Genomic DNA, 18,685 nt, shown 5'->3' on the forward strand with positions numbered 1-18,685 from the left:
AAAAAGAGTTGCTATTATCATCCCCACGCCATGTCACACCTATTTCAACATCAACATGTTTATCATCAAACACTTCTTCCTGTATATTATCAAGTACTTCATCTGATTCTTCATCCAACCACTCATGTATGTTAGTATTATGAAAATGGTTTACATACATTGGGATTTCACAACCACATTCATATACAATGGCTATAAAGTCATCATAATCAAGCTCAATCTGAATTAAACTCAAACCTTTTGGACAATTAAGATAAGGAAGATAATAATAGAGCATCTTACATTTTTCTTATGTGAATCTTTCAACAAATGCATAACATTCATCCTTGTCCATGCTTGTGAAATCAATGTTTTTCAACTGTTGATTAATACCATCGGTGTATTGTATGTGGTACTTAGCGAATATACATTGGAAGTACAAAATCGACAATGATGTATACAACCATGTTTGAACTTTAAAGAGATGAAATGGAGTAAGGGTTTTCAGTCGACAGAAAACGATAAAGTAAATTGTTCATCAATTTTTGTCTAATTAAAAACCTAAAGGACATAGTCAACCATCACATGTGGCTCAATTAAATGAGGTGTCAAAAATGTCACCAATTTACCCTTCCATTCTTCCAAAATGACCAAATAGACCTGATAAAAATGACCTTATGCCCCTATAAAACAACAAAAAACTTTAAAAACTGATTAGACCAATTTCGAAAACGTAAGACTTTAGTGTCATTTTCCCAAACTAATATATGTAAAGGAAAATGTCATTATAGTACAATGAACTTATATGTTTTGTCCGATTTAACTAATTATGCTTTTTTACGCAATATGTTATCTAACTTTTACTGTAAATGTCAATTAAGACATTTTTGGTAGTTTTTAACCATTCCTCCATTAACCAATTATTCTAAACTATACGAATGACCCTTATGGCTTACATTTCTTCCGTATTTGGTCCTTACAGGCTATGGTTTAAATTACACGACCAAAACTGCTACATTTCTAAAACTTTGGGGGATTAAAGTGTAAATTTCTTTCGTATATGAAAACACGAAAGGGTTCTACGGGGAGATGGAAACCACCAAACTATAGAACACCGATCAGACAATCTCCGAATGATAACCAACGAAAATGTGTTAGAGTTTTAGAAATATAGTAGTTTTGAAAGTTTATGTGTACGGATTGCCATCAAAGATTGTTGTTTCGTTACTGTTCATCGATCCATACATTGTTTGAGCCTAGGTCATAATAAATATTAATTCATTTGATCTATTTATTCTTTCGATTTACCACATAGACTTCTTTATTCATATATACTCAATTATGATCTCAACTTTCCTGATAAATTTACTCACATGTTTATCCTTGTACATTTCAGTGTTCGTTTCTCGATCAACATTATCTATGATTCATGTTTCTATTTTTTTTTCAATTTTGATTAACTAATTTCAAGATTTTTACCACTATTGTGATTTAATACTTAGTTCGTATTCACGATTACACATAAACAATTCCTTTTGTGTTCTATTTTACTACACTTTCAAAAATTTTCCGAGCAATGAAATGGTTGGAGAAATTAATGATGTTGATGAATGCTTGAAGAACACGATGAAAATGGTAATGAATTTGTCTGAATCGGTCTTTGGTCTGAAAAAGTTTGGAATTGAAAAATTATGTTGTTTATCGAAGAACTGATGAAGTTGGGATGTATAAAAGTCAATACAAGAGTCAATAATTGGTTTTGATGGGTCATGATAAAAAAGTCAAAATTGATGACTTTGAAAGTTAATCGAAGCAATACATTCTAGTCAACAATTCAAAGTGGTTGTTGTAAATTCGTAGTCCAAGAAGTTATGAAATTGATGTCCACATTGAAAATTAAAAGATGATTTGGTTTTTGATGGGTTAAATGATCAGTCAAACGAAACGGTCAAAATTGAAGTTCCATGGTGTGATTTGTGATTAGAACTTCCAGATGTCGATATGTGACAATGCATTATGTTGATTTCCAGTCCTATTCAAAGTCATATGGGTTAAACATGATTGTATGGTGTTCATATCACGCTTCAATGGTTTTTACTTGCAATTAAAGTTAAAATTTGGAACTACAAAAACTTTTCTAATTGATTATCGACATGCTTGTAGGATAAAGAAGACCGATACTTAGTTAGTTATAGAATGAATGATGAAGTGAACTAGAAGCATTATTTCCAAAAGTCAAAGATGATTCCATGAAGTCGAAGTTATATTGTTAACAAAAATATCAAAACTTATACTTCAAAGGGAGGTCCCTAGAGTTTTAGAAATATAACAGTTTTGGTCGTGTAATTTCAGCCATAGCTAATAAGTTACTGACCATGAAAGAAATTTGAATTATAAGGGTCATTCATGTAATATAGAATAACTGGTTAATGGATGAATGATTAAAAACTAACAACAATCACTTAATTGACATGTAAAGTAAAAGTTAGATGACCTATTACACAAGAAAAAAACATAATTTATCAAATCAGAAAAATCACCTAAGTTCATTATGTTAAGCTGACATTATAATATTAATGGTTTATTAAGGGGGGTCTTTGGATAAATAATTTTTAGCTTATTAACTTATTGCTTATTTGCTTATTGCGGTGGGAATAAATATTTTTTTTTAAAATGTGTTTGGATTAGCTTATTGCAGTGGGAATAAACAATAAGCAATAAACATTTTAAGTGTTTGACAAACAAAATAGCTTATATGAGTAAAATGACCAATAAACAATAAACATTTTCCATTGCTTATCAACTTATTTGGATTATTTCTACTACAATAAACTGATTTTTAAAAATTTCTATCAAAACATTAAATTTTACTTATTGCAGTGAGATTAAACAATAAACGACCTACTTTTTCCTTATCCAAATACATTTAATATTTGAAAATTTGAATGTTTTATTATGTCACCCTCTTGTGGTTATTTTTGTGATTGAGCTATGCTACAATACCGCTTTATAAAATTAAATCACCCTTTAAACCCTTCAAAGCCCTAAAACACACAACCTAACAACTTTCACATCCCCGGCGAAATGCCAGGCCTTCTTACAGGTTCCGGCGATTCTTCCTCCCTCGTTCCCTTTTCCCCGGAGCTCAACACTCCTGCAGTCTACCCTCTACACCACGGCCTTAAACACCCAATCACTCCTCGCCTCTCAATTTCATGGTCAAGTGGTAACTCGCTACGCGTGTCGGTTTTCCGGTCACCTGAGACTACCAACACCATCGATGATGAAGTTGAAGTTGGCGGGAAAGTAGTTGAGTTGAAGCTAAGTGGAGAAGATGTCCACAGTGAAGTCAATGATGCTGTGCGGTGGCGTAGAATAGTCTATGGATCAGTGTCTCCATTTGCGCATCTTCAGAATAAGAAAAACGCCATGGCAGCATTGTCGGAGTTGCGGCATTCAGCTCCTTCCCAAGTGGAATGGTAATCATACATCATATGATAACTTTAGTGTATATATTGCTGCCAATAACCCTGCACATTTGATAAAACTATGGAGAGGTTCGAAAATTGATAAGGGCATTCGCTTTTATGATCTTAGCTCGATTAATAAGAACAATGTCTTGTGAGTATCTATGCAGGAAGGTTTGATAACTTAGTAATTCTAGAATCAGAACAAGGGGAGTGAAATCCCCAATTTTGAAAATTTCTTGTTTTTCTTCTCAATTGAGAACTCGTACTTGATTTTACAACATTAATATTGAGGAAATCAGGTCAAAATCTTGAGGACATTCGAATTTACTTTCTGATTGTTAATCTACTCCATCCTGGAAGTCATTTCTTATAGATTGTTGTCTGACTTCATGTAATCAGGTCAAAATATGTTCTTGAGTACAGCAAGGAAATAAATTCCCTTTTAGGAAACAGGAAGTCCAGCCCTAGCTCGTTAATTGAAGATCCAAAGACAGTATTAAAGGTACTTGTTTTCTTGAATTGTTTCTTTTTATCAAATTGTCAATCTTTATGTTCTCTTTTTAAAATCTTCACAATAGATTGATGAGGAGCCAAGCTCACTGAAAGCTGCATGGGAGCTTCTTGAAATATTCTATGCCAACAAACAATCTCAGTCTTGGATCCCTGAACAGCTTGTTGATTGGTTAACTGTAAGTATACTTGTCTAAAGCCTAAACTTTTACAATGAATTTAATCATCTTTTTATTCATTATGAATATGACTATAATACTTCTCTGATTCTCTCAGGATTATGATAGTTTGTTCTCTGGACAAGTGCCAACTGTCCATTTGAGATTGGTGGAATTTCAAGCACAACTTATTACTCTACAGACAGTTGAAAATGTAGCTGCATATTGGCAAGCAATTTCTTCAGCACTTTCAGTTGGTTGGCTAGACATTGTAGTGAGTTTTTCATACTTATAAGTTAAACCACAAAAGGTTAATTAACATTTATACTAAATAATAAATAATAAATAATAATCATAAAAAGTTAAAAGCATGAATACTGTTTTAATTTTAGGTGAAGTTATTGCGTTTGCATGGATCTTATCAGCTTAATCAGCTAGGTTCTCGTGAGGTTTGTATTCAACTCAAGTAACATTGTTATTGTTAAGAGTTATATGTAGCTCAGTGTTGGGGCATTTACGTCATTTCTCATTAAACAGACAGAGAATGGACTTGTGGAAGCAGTTGCTGTTCTAATATCAAAAATGCCACGTATGCGTGTGGATTTACCAGATGGAAAGCTAGGGGAATGCTGTTACAACAAGTCTGATTTTATGAAGGTAAAACATTTTATGTTTAAAACAATGTTTTAACTTTTAAATAATCTTTTAATAAATATGGATATATATATATTTATATATCAGGCATGGGAAAAATGGAGAGCACAAATTACAAAATTGGATTGCAGTGCATATTGGCTTCAATGCAGCCATAATCAGACAAAGGAAAACCTAAAAAATTTGCTTCAAATCATGTTGGGAAACATAAATACTCTCACTAATGCCACCTGTCATTGGGTAGAGCTATATATTGCTCATTTCCTATATATCAGACCTTTTACTTCGGTTAGTAATATTTATTTTTAAATCATAATTTGGTTCAAAGATTAATGACATCATCACATTAATATGTTGTTTATATTCAGGGTTTAGAAAGTATGCATGTTTTAGCTCAAAAATGCATACAGCTAAAGCCTATATCAACTCCACATAAGCTCATGAGTCTTATAATTGGAATTCTTGGAGAAAATACAGAGGTAAAAAACTAAAAATATTTTGCTTCAACAAATTATTATTAATTTGATATCTGATTTGTTATTATTATTATTTTTAGGTCATATTGGCAGAATGCTCAAAATCATTTGGTCCCTGGTGAGCTAATCTTTGATATTTAATCACATAACTTTTAATATTTTCTAATAATATATATATTTTTTTTGATAATAGGATGATTGCACATGCTACAGAGCTACTGACAGCTGGCAATATTCAAGCAGAAATTCTTTTAAAAGAAGAAAGACATAATTTAGGGGGAATTAGCATAGAGGAATCACATAGACTTGTTTATGCTCAAGTGTTATCTTCTCATGCGCTGACGTGGCAAGTGAGTGTACAAATCTTTTTTCTATTAAAAACAACGCAACATTTCACTTTTTATAATTTTGTTTTGTTTTGTTTTGTTTTTTTTTTTTGCAGATTGCTCCAATATATTTAATATCTTGTATGAAACATGGAGTTGGATTGTTGGAAATTTTGTTATACAAACAACCTGTATATCATAGTCAAGTTCTCCTCAAGGTTGACTCGTTGACCTTCAAAGTGTATTGACTTTTTGACTTTTTGACTTAATGTTCAATTACTTTTCTACTGGAAACAGAATATTGAGATATGTCGTTTATATGATCTAGATAGTGTGAGTGCAAATGCTATGAAGGTAATTTTAATAAATCAAAGTTTTTTTATTTTTAATGTTTTATTGAATAATTGTTTATAACAGAATGACATATTAACAGATTGTTGGAATGCATCACTGGAAACATGGTAGAAAAGGTTCCGGAATCTTCTGGCTACAACAGGCTCGTGATGAAGTTCGCCTTAATAGAATTGCTCAGAAGTTGTTTGACTTTGTTGGAAAGTCAATCTCTGATGAAAGTTTTGAGGTATGTATGTATGTATGTTATCTATGTATGTATGTATGAATGTATGATTTGTATTAATACCTTATGTATATATACAGCAATGGGAAGGATTGATTGAATTGATGGGCACTGAATCAAGAACTGTAGGGGGTCTTGAATTTTTACACAAGTAAGTTATGGTTTGCTTTTTGTTGGTTTATAAGAAAGGGGATAGGGGTAAAATAGTCATTTTACTAACGGTGCGAGTAAGAGGGACCAAAATCGCAATAAAATGAAACCATGAGGATTATCTATGAAAGAAAAATTAAAAATGGACTGAACCTGCCATTTTCACCAAACCACAGGGACCATTTCTGTCATTTACTAAAAGTTTTTTCTGATATTAAAAAATTGGTGGTGTTTAGGTATAGGGACTTCAAGAAGTCTCTTCAGCAAGTGCAAGATGGTGTTGTTACTGATGCTGCTAGAAAAGCTGGTGAATCACTTATATCGGTATGTGATTATTTACTCTTTTGACATTAATTTTGAGTAAATTACAAATTTCGTCCCTGTTTTTTACTCAAGCTTGCAAGTTTGGTCTAATGTCGGAAATCTTCCAAAGATGTTAATTTTGCATTTCGTTGCGGATTTATTCCCTCTGATAATGACATGCAATCCTGAAAAAGGAAATAACTTTGGACAAAACTTGCAATTTTGAGGAAAGCGTAAGGAGCAAATCTGCAATGAAATGCAAACTTAAGGATGACATTGGGAAGATTTCAAACTAAAGCACAGGGACCAAATTTGTAATTTACTTTATATTTGTTTTAATCCTTTGACAATGATGTTTCTTTTGGGAGTAAATTACATTTTTGGTCCCTGAGTATAAATTATTTTTTCAGTTTTTGTAATGTTCATGGTGACTATATATTTGGGAGCAAACTTGTAAAAATTAGCTATACTCAGGGACCACAAATAGTTATTTTACGTGAAACATAGACTGAAAACATTATAAGAACCCTAAATAAGGATTAAACTTGTAAAAGAAAACTTTTTGGGATCAAAATTGCAAAATATCAACTATACTCAGGGACCAAAAATGTAATTAATTCTTACTATTTTGTGACACAGATAATGAAAAACCCTTCTACCCCACAACGCTTTTGGCTTCCCCTTTTGTATGATTCGGTGAGAGCAAATTATGACATTTTTTTTTTCCGACTAAAACGACAACACTTTTTCCATGTGTAAAGTTTTAATATTATTTATTTATTTATTTATTTACAGTTGAAGTTGCTGACGTGGCAAGAGGGTCCTCTGTTAAATGTATCTCAATGTAACTTGCTATTGAATAAATTGCAAGAGTCATCAGTGGCAAAGCTGCGCCCTGATTTTGTGGAGGTGGGGCTGCCACCACACGCCCTCAGCTCTGTTAGGGCGGCTCTCGCCACTAATTTAGGGCGTGCTATTCTCGAAGAATGATCTGTTTCAAGGTTTTCAATTGTATTTTTTTTTTTTTTTTTTTTTCCATAAAAGATCTAGTGATATGTAATAGATAATGAATCATGAATATTATAACGCATTAATACCCCATTTTCTATATAAAAGTGCACCCAAGTTATATCAAAACATTGCCAAAAGTATAAGTACATCTATATGTATGGATAGTAGTATCTTATTTATCATTTGTAGAAAGTAAACAACAAATTAATTAACGAATGCTATTTTATCATCTTTTATGTTGTCAATTTCGTCTATAATTGTTTTGCAAGATTTTCTAACCCAATCTTAAGTGCCAACCAACGTCTCGATTATCGTTGTTCACAAATTTGTTCGATAAAGTTGAGTCGGGTGTCATAGTAGATATTTGTATCCCTAAATATATTTCAAAAATCGATAAAAACATTACAAATTGAAAGATTATTAAGAAACAAAAAACATCTCCAACTTGTTTTCAACATCCCTAAGCATACAAGTCGCCTTATTTGCATCTGTTATGGTGTACCTTATCATAATCTTAAAGCCATGTTGAATTAACATAGACTTCATTTGGGTATCGAACAATACAAAAAAGTACATGTAACGTTTAGTTTGTTGAATGATCCCCATTACTTATCCTATTTCAACCTCATGTCGTTACTATTAATTAAGCAAAATTGTGGGCTAAAGGTTTTGAACTTGCCAAATAATTTTGTCTTAAAATTTTTAATAAATCCCACCACACCATCTATTTCCAGCTCATATGCATATTCTTTATTTAGATACAAGGGACCAATATATATAAGTTTTATGTAGAAAGTGTTACCAAAACTGTCAAAGGTTAATATTTATGCAAAAACTGTTGCTAAGAATGTTGCAAAAGCTGTCAAAGGATAATAATTATATAGAAACTGTTGTAAAAAGTGCTGCAAAAGCTGCCAAAGGTTAACATTTATAGAGAAACGGTTGCTAAAATTGTTGTAAAGCTAAAAAAAGTTTATTTAAAAAGGAAAAAAAAACCATCGTCAAAAATATTTAGGGACTATTTAGAGTAAAACCTAAAACTACAATGTCATTTCCCTTTTTAGTGCATATGTATTATGTAACATAATTTTATTTTACCGTTTAGATGATTGTTTTGTGATTTTTTTTTTCTCAAATCTTCAAATCGGTTTATTAACGCACATTTGGTGGTGTTTTGATTGAAAAGTAGTATCTAGAAAAATCTTTTTATTGATAAAAATTGTAGACAAATTTTTTTGATGTTATAATCTTCATAGTTTAAAAGTTTTCATTAAACTCTAAATACTGAAAAAACGCAGAAAAAAAAAAATGCAAAGTTTGATATGTTTTAAAATAATAAACAAGTGTAAAGAATTAGATAAACTGAAAAAAAATATAATCATTCTGTTGTGAATGATCAATTCTTAATTACCTTCCTCATATTTTAATTGTTCCTATTAAAGTATAGAGTTTTCTGTAGTTTTTGGAAATCTAATAGTTTAGTATGTATAAGTCTAAGAGTTTTCTATAGTTTTTGGAAATCTAATATGTTAGTATATGAGTTTCTTTTATACTTATTTGGAATCTAATAGTTTACTCTATGGTTTTCTACTGTTTTTTGTATCTATATATATTGACACGTTATTAGTTACAATTTGCCTGCCTTATTACTACCACTCTTCTTCCATTAAGTTGATAGTTAAAACGCTTTCGCTTTGATGCCAGATAACCCTAATCCATGGCGCAACTTGGAGATGACGAGCTAATCTCCATTTTCAAAAGAATTAACAACCCAGATGACCAAAGATCCTTCTCTCGAGTATCCAAACAATTCTTGAAACTTGCATGCAGTCGCTTAACGAATTTAAACATTGCATTTCCTGATTTACTCTATGATATCCTACCCGAATCCCCAAATCTTGTCACCTTTGAATGTCATAAACCACTTTCAAACACCCACATGAAACTCCTCGCGTTTTCATGCCCCAAGCTCCAGTACATGAACCTCAGTTTAGAAAAAAACACCGATTCTCAAGCGGATTCCATGATAGAGGTTGATTTTGATAACAATGGTTTGTGTGAAGTTACAAATGCTTGTAGGAATTTGTATTACGTGTCTTTAAGTCGGAGGTTACATGTAGGAGATGTAGAAGTTACTTCTCTTGTAAGATCATCTAAGAATTTAGCAGTTTTGGATTTGAGTGGATGTGTTAGTGTCACAGATGAATCACTCAAAGCTATTGCCGAAACAACAAGTTGGTTAAGTGTTTTGAATTTACAAGGTTGTTACTTGATTACCGATTTGGGTTTGAAGTATCTTTCAAATGGGCATGTGAGGCATTTCTTGGAGGAGCTTGTTTTGGCTGAATGTGATAGGATTAGCGATGATGGGATTTCATACTTGAAGCAAATTCGTTGTTTAACTGATCTTAATCTATCAAAGTGTGGGGTTAACATTACAGACGTTGGGATTGGTAGCTTGTTGCAACTCCCAAAGATTGAAAGATTGGATCTCTCTTGGTTGATAAACGTAACTGATATTTCATTGTTTGTTATTCGTGAACACTATTGGAAACTGAGGGCGATTTCTTTGACGGGTTGTGAGGCTGTTACAAGTGAAGGTTTGCTTGCTTTTGAAAATCATGCAACATTGGAAGAGCTTGAGTTCTTTTCATGTCACAATTTTTCGTGGGAAGATGTGGTGATACTTGCATCATCTTGTCAAAGGTTGAAGTACCTTGGGCTGTCTCGGAGAATGGTGACGCCCATACCAGAGGCAGTTGATAATGATTTCTATGTGATCAACAACTGCTGGATAGATTGGGAATGATGAAAGATGATATTGCTTTTTCTATGTTTTAGCAGAAATAATGGAGTATGGATGAATATGGAATAAAGCTAGTTTTAGGGGAGTTAGTACTAGTTATATCTTAATGGTGTTGATGACATTGGAATTTGCGTTTATCCTATTTAAGATATATATATTTTTTCTATGTTACTTTTTGTCCATCTAATCTACTTATTACATTCATAAAAGTTTCATATATAATCATTTTAGTGGATGTAAATCCTTTTTTTTCTATGTTTTATTTTTTTGCTTCTCAATTTAACATGATTATTTGGTTTGTTATTATCTTAATATACTTAATGAACAAAACCCTAAATCTATATCCTAATGGTGCACAGTGTGTTCCCGTATCTGCCGCCTCCCGCCACCCCGCTCCGGTCTTTTTCCTACTTCTATGTTCACAAGAATCGGGACAAACATGTGGCTGTGGAACCTTTTGTGTGATATCAAGTGGCTGGGACCAACAACCTTGTTTTTTTTTTTACGGACGTAGTGTAAAATTTTATGAAATTTTTCGTTTTTGTATTATTGTGTCACTACGTAAAAAAATGTGTCACCTGCAACATCTACGATAAAATCCTGTGTCTGACCCTGCACATCGGCCACCCACCTCCCATCCCACTCCCACTTTGTGTCTCCTGATATTAAGACTTCGTTAGAAATTGGGAACAACAAATAATCATCCCAAATATTGTTTTGGTTAGAAATAGATTACATAATTTAAAAAATAAAACTCGTTGAAAGAACTAGTTACATAAATAATCTAAAAATTAATTCCAAATACATTTACATCGGAAAAATAACTACTTATATGAGCAAATATCACATAATTGATGAAAGACTAAGAAACCCGAAAAGAATTCAAATTTAAGTATATTTTAAAGGGTTCAAGTGTGTGTTAGCAATATTGGGCCTTGTCGGAAAGATGCCTATCAGCCAAAGGCTAAAGGGTTCAAGTGTGTGTTAGCCGTTCTAAAAAAATGTAAGTATATTTTAGGGATAATCACAAAACAACCATATAAACTGGAATATTCTCTTAAAATCATCACTTTTTCATTCATTTGGAAAAAAATGACCAAAATATTTGAAACAAGACATTTTAGACATAAACTTTGGATTTTAGAGTCTTGACTTTGGATTTCGGACAAATTTTTAAATAAAAACCATTCAAGGCAACCAATCTTCACAAATTATGATGAACAACGATGATGCACTCTCATTCAAGTGGCTCAAGCTTTAACACTTACGTATGCACACCTAGAAATCAACCCTTTACTAGATGAAACTAAGGTATTGAAGTTTTTTGTCTTTTTTTTTTTTCACTTATTTTCTAGATAAGGATGAAGATTGTATGTGTTAAACAACTATATGTGGTAAACAACTCATATAAGGAAATTTATTGAACTACATAAGAAATTTCAGCATCTAAACGTATCCATTATGCAAAAAACCAATTTAAGCAAACAATAGTAATCTAGTGATTTGATTAGGGTTTTATCTTTTTGTATGTGGTTTTCATCTGTTTTAATGTTTTGGTTATTTTGATGTCAGTTTAAAACTAATCACCTTAGGGGAATCAAACTACGACAGATTTGATGATTGTTTAAGCGAACACATATGTCATATCCATCGTTCCGAACCAAACTTTGTCATATTTGTTGATTGTTCTTGTAAACTGCAAACATGTGTAATCCTCATGTGGTTAAATTTTTGATTAACCCTATTTTTCGTTTATAAAATATAAATACTATAAATATTAAACATAAAACAGTTTTTTGTTTAATGTTTGTTCTATATTCTTTTGACATCCATGACTTGCTAATAAAGACAGTCTAAAAAAGGCTTTAAAACTTTTAGGGGGTGAAAATGTAAAATTGAAATTTTTACAACTTGAGCAGAACCCAAAAATGTCGATATGTTCCATCTTCGGGGCTACTCCAGCTTTCAAAGTTCAAACCTCCATAATCTTCCACTCTGAAAATCTGTCATAATCTAATTTAAGCACCGATGAGTTCATCAGGTAGAGCTTTTGGTGCAATTTTCTACAGACTCTCAACTGCGGCTCCCTTGAGGTTCCCCAATTCCTTCCCTATTCAAGGTTAAACCCTTCTCCCTTATCGCATTTCCAACGATGCTTAAAGATTCCATTCATTCGATTTTTTTCAAAATTCAACTGGGGTTTCCCTCGAAATGGCTACTTTCTTTATGCATTTGTCATTGTTCATTGCTGAAATCTCGTGGTTTGGTTTTAGGGGCTGTTAGGTTAAACACGAATCTATCTTCTTCATCAATGTACTCATCTTGTGCAAAATGGGCTATTACTCCAATTAAGTTCCAATCTTTGAATTCTGTAAGAAAGATTTGGACACGTGGGCCTCTCTGTATGGGTAGAAGATCCTGCAAAATTGCAGGCAGGAAGGTAAGACTTCGTACGTGCTTCCGCTTGTTTGTTTATAGGGATTTCACTACCGAAATCAAATATAAAAGTCGTCCAAAATTAATTTCAGTTCTTCAAGGAATACTAACAACTGAAGCTTGCTCGTGTTCAATTCATCACAAAAACCATATGAATTTCGAACATGGAAAATCGTAGATTTGACCCATTTTGCATCTTTTTCTTCCTAAGCATCCGTTTTGATATTTTTCTTAGGGAATTAATGTTCTAGATTCAATTTTCCTTCTGAGAGATAATAATGTTAGTGGAAGTAAGGTTTTTTATTGCTTAATCATAATGTTTCTGCATTCATTATTAGGCCTAAATGCAGGGGGCTCAAGATGCAAAAAAGGCCAAACTTTATGCAAAAGTTGGAAAAGAAGTTGTATCTGCGTAAGTTTATAAAATTCTTTACTCATCCACTCATGTGGAGCTTACAATATTATCTTTTTATCAAGTATGTAGTTATAAAAATAAAACACAATAAAAATGTTACATGATTTCTATGGTTTTTCACAATTGATATTTGTGTCATTTTGATTAGTGGCTTAATACATTAAGCCATTAAGTCATTAAGTCATTATGTGTAGATTAAGTAAAAAAAGAAACAGCCATGTATGTATAGGTTTGTTGATGAAGTTCTTAACCAATTAAGGCCATTACATTTACAGAGTGAAGAAAGGTGGACCAAATCCAGTATCAAATACAAGTCTTGCAGCTCTTCTTGAAAAAGCTAAAGAGCTTGATGTTCCTAAAGAAATCCTAGAAAGAAACATCAAGAGAGCTTCTGATAAAGGCCAAGAAGCATACATTGAAAAAATCTATGAGGTAATTCTTAAATCATAACTAATTTACACAATTCTTAAAAAAAAGGTCAACATCATTAAAGAATCTATACTTTGGTTTTTTTTTTTTTTTTTGTAAAGATTAAACCTCAAGTTTATATTTTTTCTTAATTAAAGACCTTGCATTTTTTCATTTTTTCTGATTTGGAATTTTTAGCAAGTTTATTGGTAATCTTCGGGTTTTAGACAAATTTTTTTTTCTTGTAAAACCTTCAACTTTTATTTCCCGAAAAAATAAATCATTTTTTTTTTTCTGAAATAACCCTTAACTTTTTTTGGGTTAATCTCATAAAAGACCTTATATTTTGTGTTTTTTCTGGGATTAAACCTCATCTTTATTTTTTTTTTCCGTAAAAAGACCTTGTACTTTTTCATTTTTTCCAAAAAAAAAACCTCAACTTTGTCTTTCTATTTTTTTCCAAAAAAACCCTCAACCTTCTAACTATTTCCGAAAAAACCCTCAACTTTTTTAGTTTTTCTCACAAAAACCATCACATTTTTCAATTTTTTTTTGGAAAAAAATTACTAAAAGGGCCAGATCAGAAAAAATGAAACAAATGTAAGGTCTTCTTCAGGAGAAAACAAAGTTGAACTTTAATCCTTAAAAAACACAAAATATAAGGTCTTTTATGAGATTAACCCACTTTTTTTCTTGTCAAATACGAGGGTTTTTTCTGAAAAAAGTAAACTTTTGATTTTTTTTTTCGGAAAAAATTGTCTAAAACCGAAAGATTAATCGAGAAAAATGGAACAACACAAGGTCTTTTTCAGGAAAAAAATAAACTTGAGGTTTAATTTGGCAAAACCCCAAAAATATAGGGTCTTTTATGATATTATCCCCCCCAAAAAAAATCTAATTTAGTCTTTTTTTTTTATTTTTAAACCTCAGGTATATGGTTATGGTGGAGTTGGAATCATAGTTGAGGTTTCAACCGATAAAATCAACAGATCAGTGGCGGCTGTGAGGGAAGTGGTAAAGGATTGTGGTGGCAAGATGGCGGATCCTGGTTCCATTATGTTTAAATTTAGGCGGGCCCGCGTTGTTAATATCAAAGTTACAGATGCTGATAAAGACACACTGCTTTCAATTGCTTTGGATTCGGGTGCTGATGATGTCATTGAACCTTTCATTGATGAAGATGATGACTCTGAAGAAGATAACTCTGAAAGGTATCTTTAAAGATTCACTTCTGGTTTAAATATACGGAAGTCTCCATAAAAAAGAAGGTTTTTTTATGTGAAAATATGTTTTTTGTTGTGTAAATATGGTTTTATACAGCAAAAAAACAAAATTTTGAAAAAGAAAGATGTAAAACAACTAAATTTAGGATGAACTTGTGACAAAATTTTGAAATTTGGGCAAAAAGAGTAAAGTTTGGACCAAATTTGTAATAAAATTTGAAATCTGGATCAAAAGTGTAAAATTTAGACCAAATTTGTAACAAAGTTTTGAAATCTGGGCCAAAAGTATAATTTTAAAATCTGGGCCAAAAGTGTAAATTTTGAAAGTGAGATGACCTGTTCACCGGGTGAAAGGGTCAAAATGAATATAGGTACCGGTTTTTGGGACTTAATTGAATAAAAAAAAAACATATAAGGACTAAATCGATTATGAGGCCAAAATATAAGTACTTTTATGGAGATTTCCCTTAAATATATTGTGATTGATTCATGATTCTGATTCTTAAATGGTGTTATTTATTTTCCTACTTTTTAGATACTATAAAATTGTAAGCTCTTCGGATAATTATATGGAAATACTATCAAAGTTGCGTGAAGAGGGAATTGCTTTTGAGCCTGATAATGGATCCGAGCTACTTCCCTTGACCTCAATTGAGGTATATGCTAATTAATCTATAGAAGGGTATTTTAGTCATTTCACTGATGGTCATACTTTAGATATTGTTATGCAAAATTGGAGATGCAATGAGACACTAAATTTGTTGGTGAATCACAGGTGGATGATGAGGCTATGGAGTTAAACAAGGAACTTATGTCAAATTTACTTGATCTTGATGATGTTGATGCTGTTTATACTGATCAGAAATGATTAAATAAAGATAATTTGGGAGTTTTGGTAAAAGAATTGCAATGATATTGTACAATTTTGTATGAACTCTACTATTGAGTTCTATTATTAATATGAGAACTTAGTTATACTTGCTGATTTTTCTTGAGGAATAAACTAGTCTATCTAGTTTTAGATAGTTACACTTTTGAAAACAGAAAAGGTATTTCATTCCTTTCATATATTGCATGGTGTTCTTGAAACATGTTGTATTGATTTAATGTGAATGATGTTTGTTTTATGATTTGTTGATTTTGTGCTCGATCTTTTTATTGCACCATTTCAAGCTGTTAACATTCTTGTATTTATACCACATTAATGATACATAATGATCAATCTTTCTATACCGAGGCATCTTCTAACCTAGCTTTATAAGATGTTATGCACAAGAAATTTCAAGAATAGTAATGTTCACCTTATTGCTTAGGCTTTGAATCGGGAGTATGATATTGAATATGGAGACTTTAGCTCATGTATTGCGGGTTATGTTGTTCGGCCATAGTGTATTTGTCATTGCATTTGCTTGTTAATGAAAATTCTATCAAATGGATGTTAAGAATGCGTTTCTTGATTGTTATCTTCGTGTAGAAATCTATATGCAACCTCCCGTAGGTGTATTTTATTCCAAATGATCTTGTCGGTTGCAAAAGGCTTTCTATGGTCTCAACGAGGCACCATATGGCTAGTTTGAGAAGTTTGGCTTGGCTATTATTTCCTTTAGGTTCTTTACTAGTTCTAGCGACTCTTGATCACTAGTATTCTGCTTTTATATGTGGATGACACGATTATCTTTGAAAACGAAACTATTGAAATCCATGATCTAAAGTTCTATCCATTCTAGGTTTGAGATACAATGAAACTATTGAAATCCATGATCTAAAGTTCTATCCATTCTAGGTTTGAGATAAGGGATCTTTGGCTTGTCCATTACTTACATGGATAGGAGTGGTAAAAAACTCGACGTCGTTTCGTGTAGTGTTAAAACTCGAAAACGAAATTGACAAAATATTAAAATGTTTTTGTCATGTTTTGTATGATTATTTATGAATTAAATAAATTAAAAGTTTTTTTTTTATTTTATCTTTTTCGTGTTGGTTGTTTTTATTGTGTTTCAATTAGGCTGTTTTTGTGTTAGTATAGCAAAACACAATGTTGTACCATGTGAGTTATATAAAAATTGTTGTGCCTTATCGTGTCATTTTAGCTAAAAACACGAAATGACTGTCCGATTTGCCATCACTTTCCATGACCTTCAAGTAATATCTGACATCACTTGTGCCTACCCATGTTAGGCCAAGTATGTCAATGATCTTCTCCCCATTGTTGGAATAGTCTATGTTGTTTTATTGATCTAGTCTATATATGTTGTTCATGTTTCGAGCCAATTTTTGTGAACACATTACTTTGGAGTTCCATGAGTATTCTCATGTTGATTATGTAAATGAGCAAATCGGTTACCAACTACTACAAAATATTGCTTATTTCTCGGCACTGCTCTTATCATCTTATATTTTCTCACAAAGTTAGAAACTATCTTTGATAACTAATTTTAGCATCATAGTTGATTGTTGATGTAACAATGTCTTCAACTAACACTATTAGAGTATTAAGTTTTAGCAATAGACTGATGCGTCACTAAGCCATGTGTGATGGTCTTTAGCGATGAGCCCATATATGTCATATAAAAGAGCATGGCAAACTCTACGACATATATTTTCAAATCGAGGGCCGGATGAAGCTTTTGCTAATCCGATACCATATTGTTTATTACGACCTTCAAAACCAAATGAATAACAAATAGATTTGTCACAAATTTGCAACACATATTTAGCAAGTAATTTGTTTTATGGATGAATTATAGACGAAATGTTTCATCTTCATATTAGAGACAAGAGGTTATTAATATATGTTTACGTAACACCCTCGGTTCGGGCATGAAGTTTTTGCCTCTTTTTAGTATAAATATATATATATATATATATATATATATATATATATATATATATATATATATATATATATATATATATATATATATTTAAAAATTAATAAAATAAAATAAAATTTAGTAAAACAAAAAAAGATATAAGAGTTAAATCGAAAGATAATTAGTTAGTTGGAAGTAAAAATTATATTATAAATTTTGATAACTCATTTGGATCATAATTCTAAAATATAGAAATATAGGTTAAAAATGTCAATTAGCCAAACTTGTGTCAATTAGTCTTAACATAATCTAAGGACTGAAATGACAAGAAATTTATGTAGACATGTTTAGTTTGAAATCATAAGATAGTTAGGCAAGCTTCTAGGTCAACCAAGGGTTCATCTAAGAGAATAAGTTAATCAGGGACCTTAGTTGCCAAATCTCTCAAACTTTTACAATGATTAGCCTCTTACTCTCATCATTTCGAAAACAATGATGCATAGATAAGAGAATGAAGCTCTATATGGCGGTTTATTAATATATAGGAAGATTGAGGTCAAATCAATGTGTTTTTGAAGAATTTGAAACTAGGTTTTCATCTCTAAAGCATATGAAGGTATATAACTTCTCCATCTCATGTAACATCTTGATTTTCATGGCAAAATTTTCATTTTTATAAAACAACATTTCATTCATTTGTAACAAATACCAATGTTTTACATTCAAAAGTCATTTATCTTATTTCAAAGTATATGCAGAAACAGGTTGCAATACATGTGTACAACTGAGCTTCACCATTTGTATTACCTAATAAAGTACCTGAAAACATTTAATATCATTTGGGTAAGCGCTAGGCTTAGTGAGTTTCCCAAAATATTATATCTCACAATATATATACAATGTATACACATAATGGCCTTCAACATAAAGCCGGTTCGCCCTTGGCCTTCATCACGAAGCTGGTTCGCCC

The 18,685-nt window shown here is 31.7% G+C and overlaps 2 protein-coding genes across 2 annotated transcripts; both read left to right on the top strand.

Moving 5' to 3' along the window:
- The first annotated feature begins 3,003 nt into the window (after nt 1–3,003).
- LOC145001628 (nuclear pore complex Nup85-like protein) lies at nt 3,004–7,740 on the top strand. The gene is made up of 17 exons (XM_078960989.1): nt 3,004–3,458; nt 3,849–3,951; nt 4,028–4,138; nt 4,236–4,391; nt 4,510–4,566; nt 4,655–4,774; nt 4,859–5,059; nt 5,140–5,250; nt 5,328–5,365; nt 5,441–5,597; nt 5,690–5,791; nt 5,871–5,927; nt 6,007–6,153; nt 6,231–6,301; nt 6,537–6,624; nt 7,243–7,299; nt 7,399–7,740. The coding sequence occupies exons 1-17, from the start codon at nt 3,064–3,066 to the stop codon at nt 7,591–7,593; spliced, it is 2,166 nt and encodes a 721-aa protein (XP_078817115.1). The 5' UTR covers nt 3,004–3,063; the 3' UTR covers nt 7,594–7,740.
- A 4,593-nt stretch (nt 7,741–12,333) lies between these two features.
- On the top strand, nt 12,334–16,034 carry LOC144999753 (YebC-like protein). The gene is made up of 7 exons (XM_078958918.1): nt 12,334–12,539; nt 12,694–12,860; nt 13,207–13,268; nt 13,547–13,703; nt 14,610–14,890; nt 15,438–15,558; nt 15,678–16,034. Exons 1-7 carry the CDS (start codon nt 12,449–12,451, stop codon nt 15,768–15,770), a joined length of 972 nt encoding a protein of 323 aa, XP_078815044.1. The 5' UTR covers nt 12,334–12,448; the 3' UTR covers nt 15,771–16,034.
- Nucleotides 16,035–18,685: the final 2,651 nt, after the last annotated feature.

This window comes from Lactuca saligna, chromosome 6, assembly GCF_052625555.1.
Source record: "Lactuca saligna cultivar CGN05327 chromosome 6, ASM5262555v1, whole genome shotgun sequence".
In the NCBI taxonomy this organism is placed as follows: domain Eukaryota; kingdom Viridiplantae; phylum Streptophyta; class Magnoliopsida; order Asterales; family Asteraceae; genus Lactuca; species Lactuca saligna.

Bases quoted from the DNA above. Each gene is read 5' to 3' on its own strand.
- LOC144999753 (XM_078958918.1), top strand. From the start codon at position 12,449: ATGAGTTCATCAGGTAGAGCTTTTGGTGCAATTTTCTACAGACTCTCA. The intron at 13,704-14,609 runs GTAATTCTTAAA...TTTAAACCTCAG, and splicing joins ACATTGAAAAAATCTATGAG to GTATATGGTTATGGTGGAGT. The intron at 14,891-15,437 runs GTATCTTTAAAG...CCTACTTTTTAG, and splicing joins GAAGAAGATAACTCTGAAAG to ATACTATAAAATTGTAAGCT.
- LOC145001628 (XM_078960989.1), top strand. From the start codon at position 3,064: ATGCCAGGCCTTCTTACAGGTTCCGGCGATTCTTCCTCCCTCGTTCCC. The intron at 5,928-6,006 runs GTAATTTTAATA...ACATATTAACAG, and splicing joins TGAGTGCAAATGCTATGAAG to ATTGTTGGAATGCATCACTG. The intron at 6,154-6,230 runs GTATGTATGTAT...GTATATATACAG, and splicing joins TCTCTGATGAAAGTTTTGAG to CAATGGGAAGGATTGATTGA.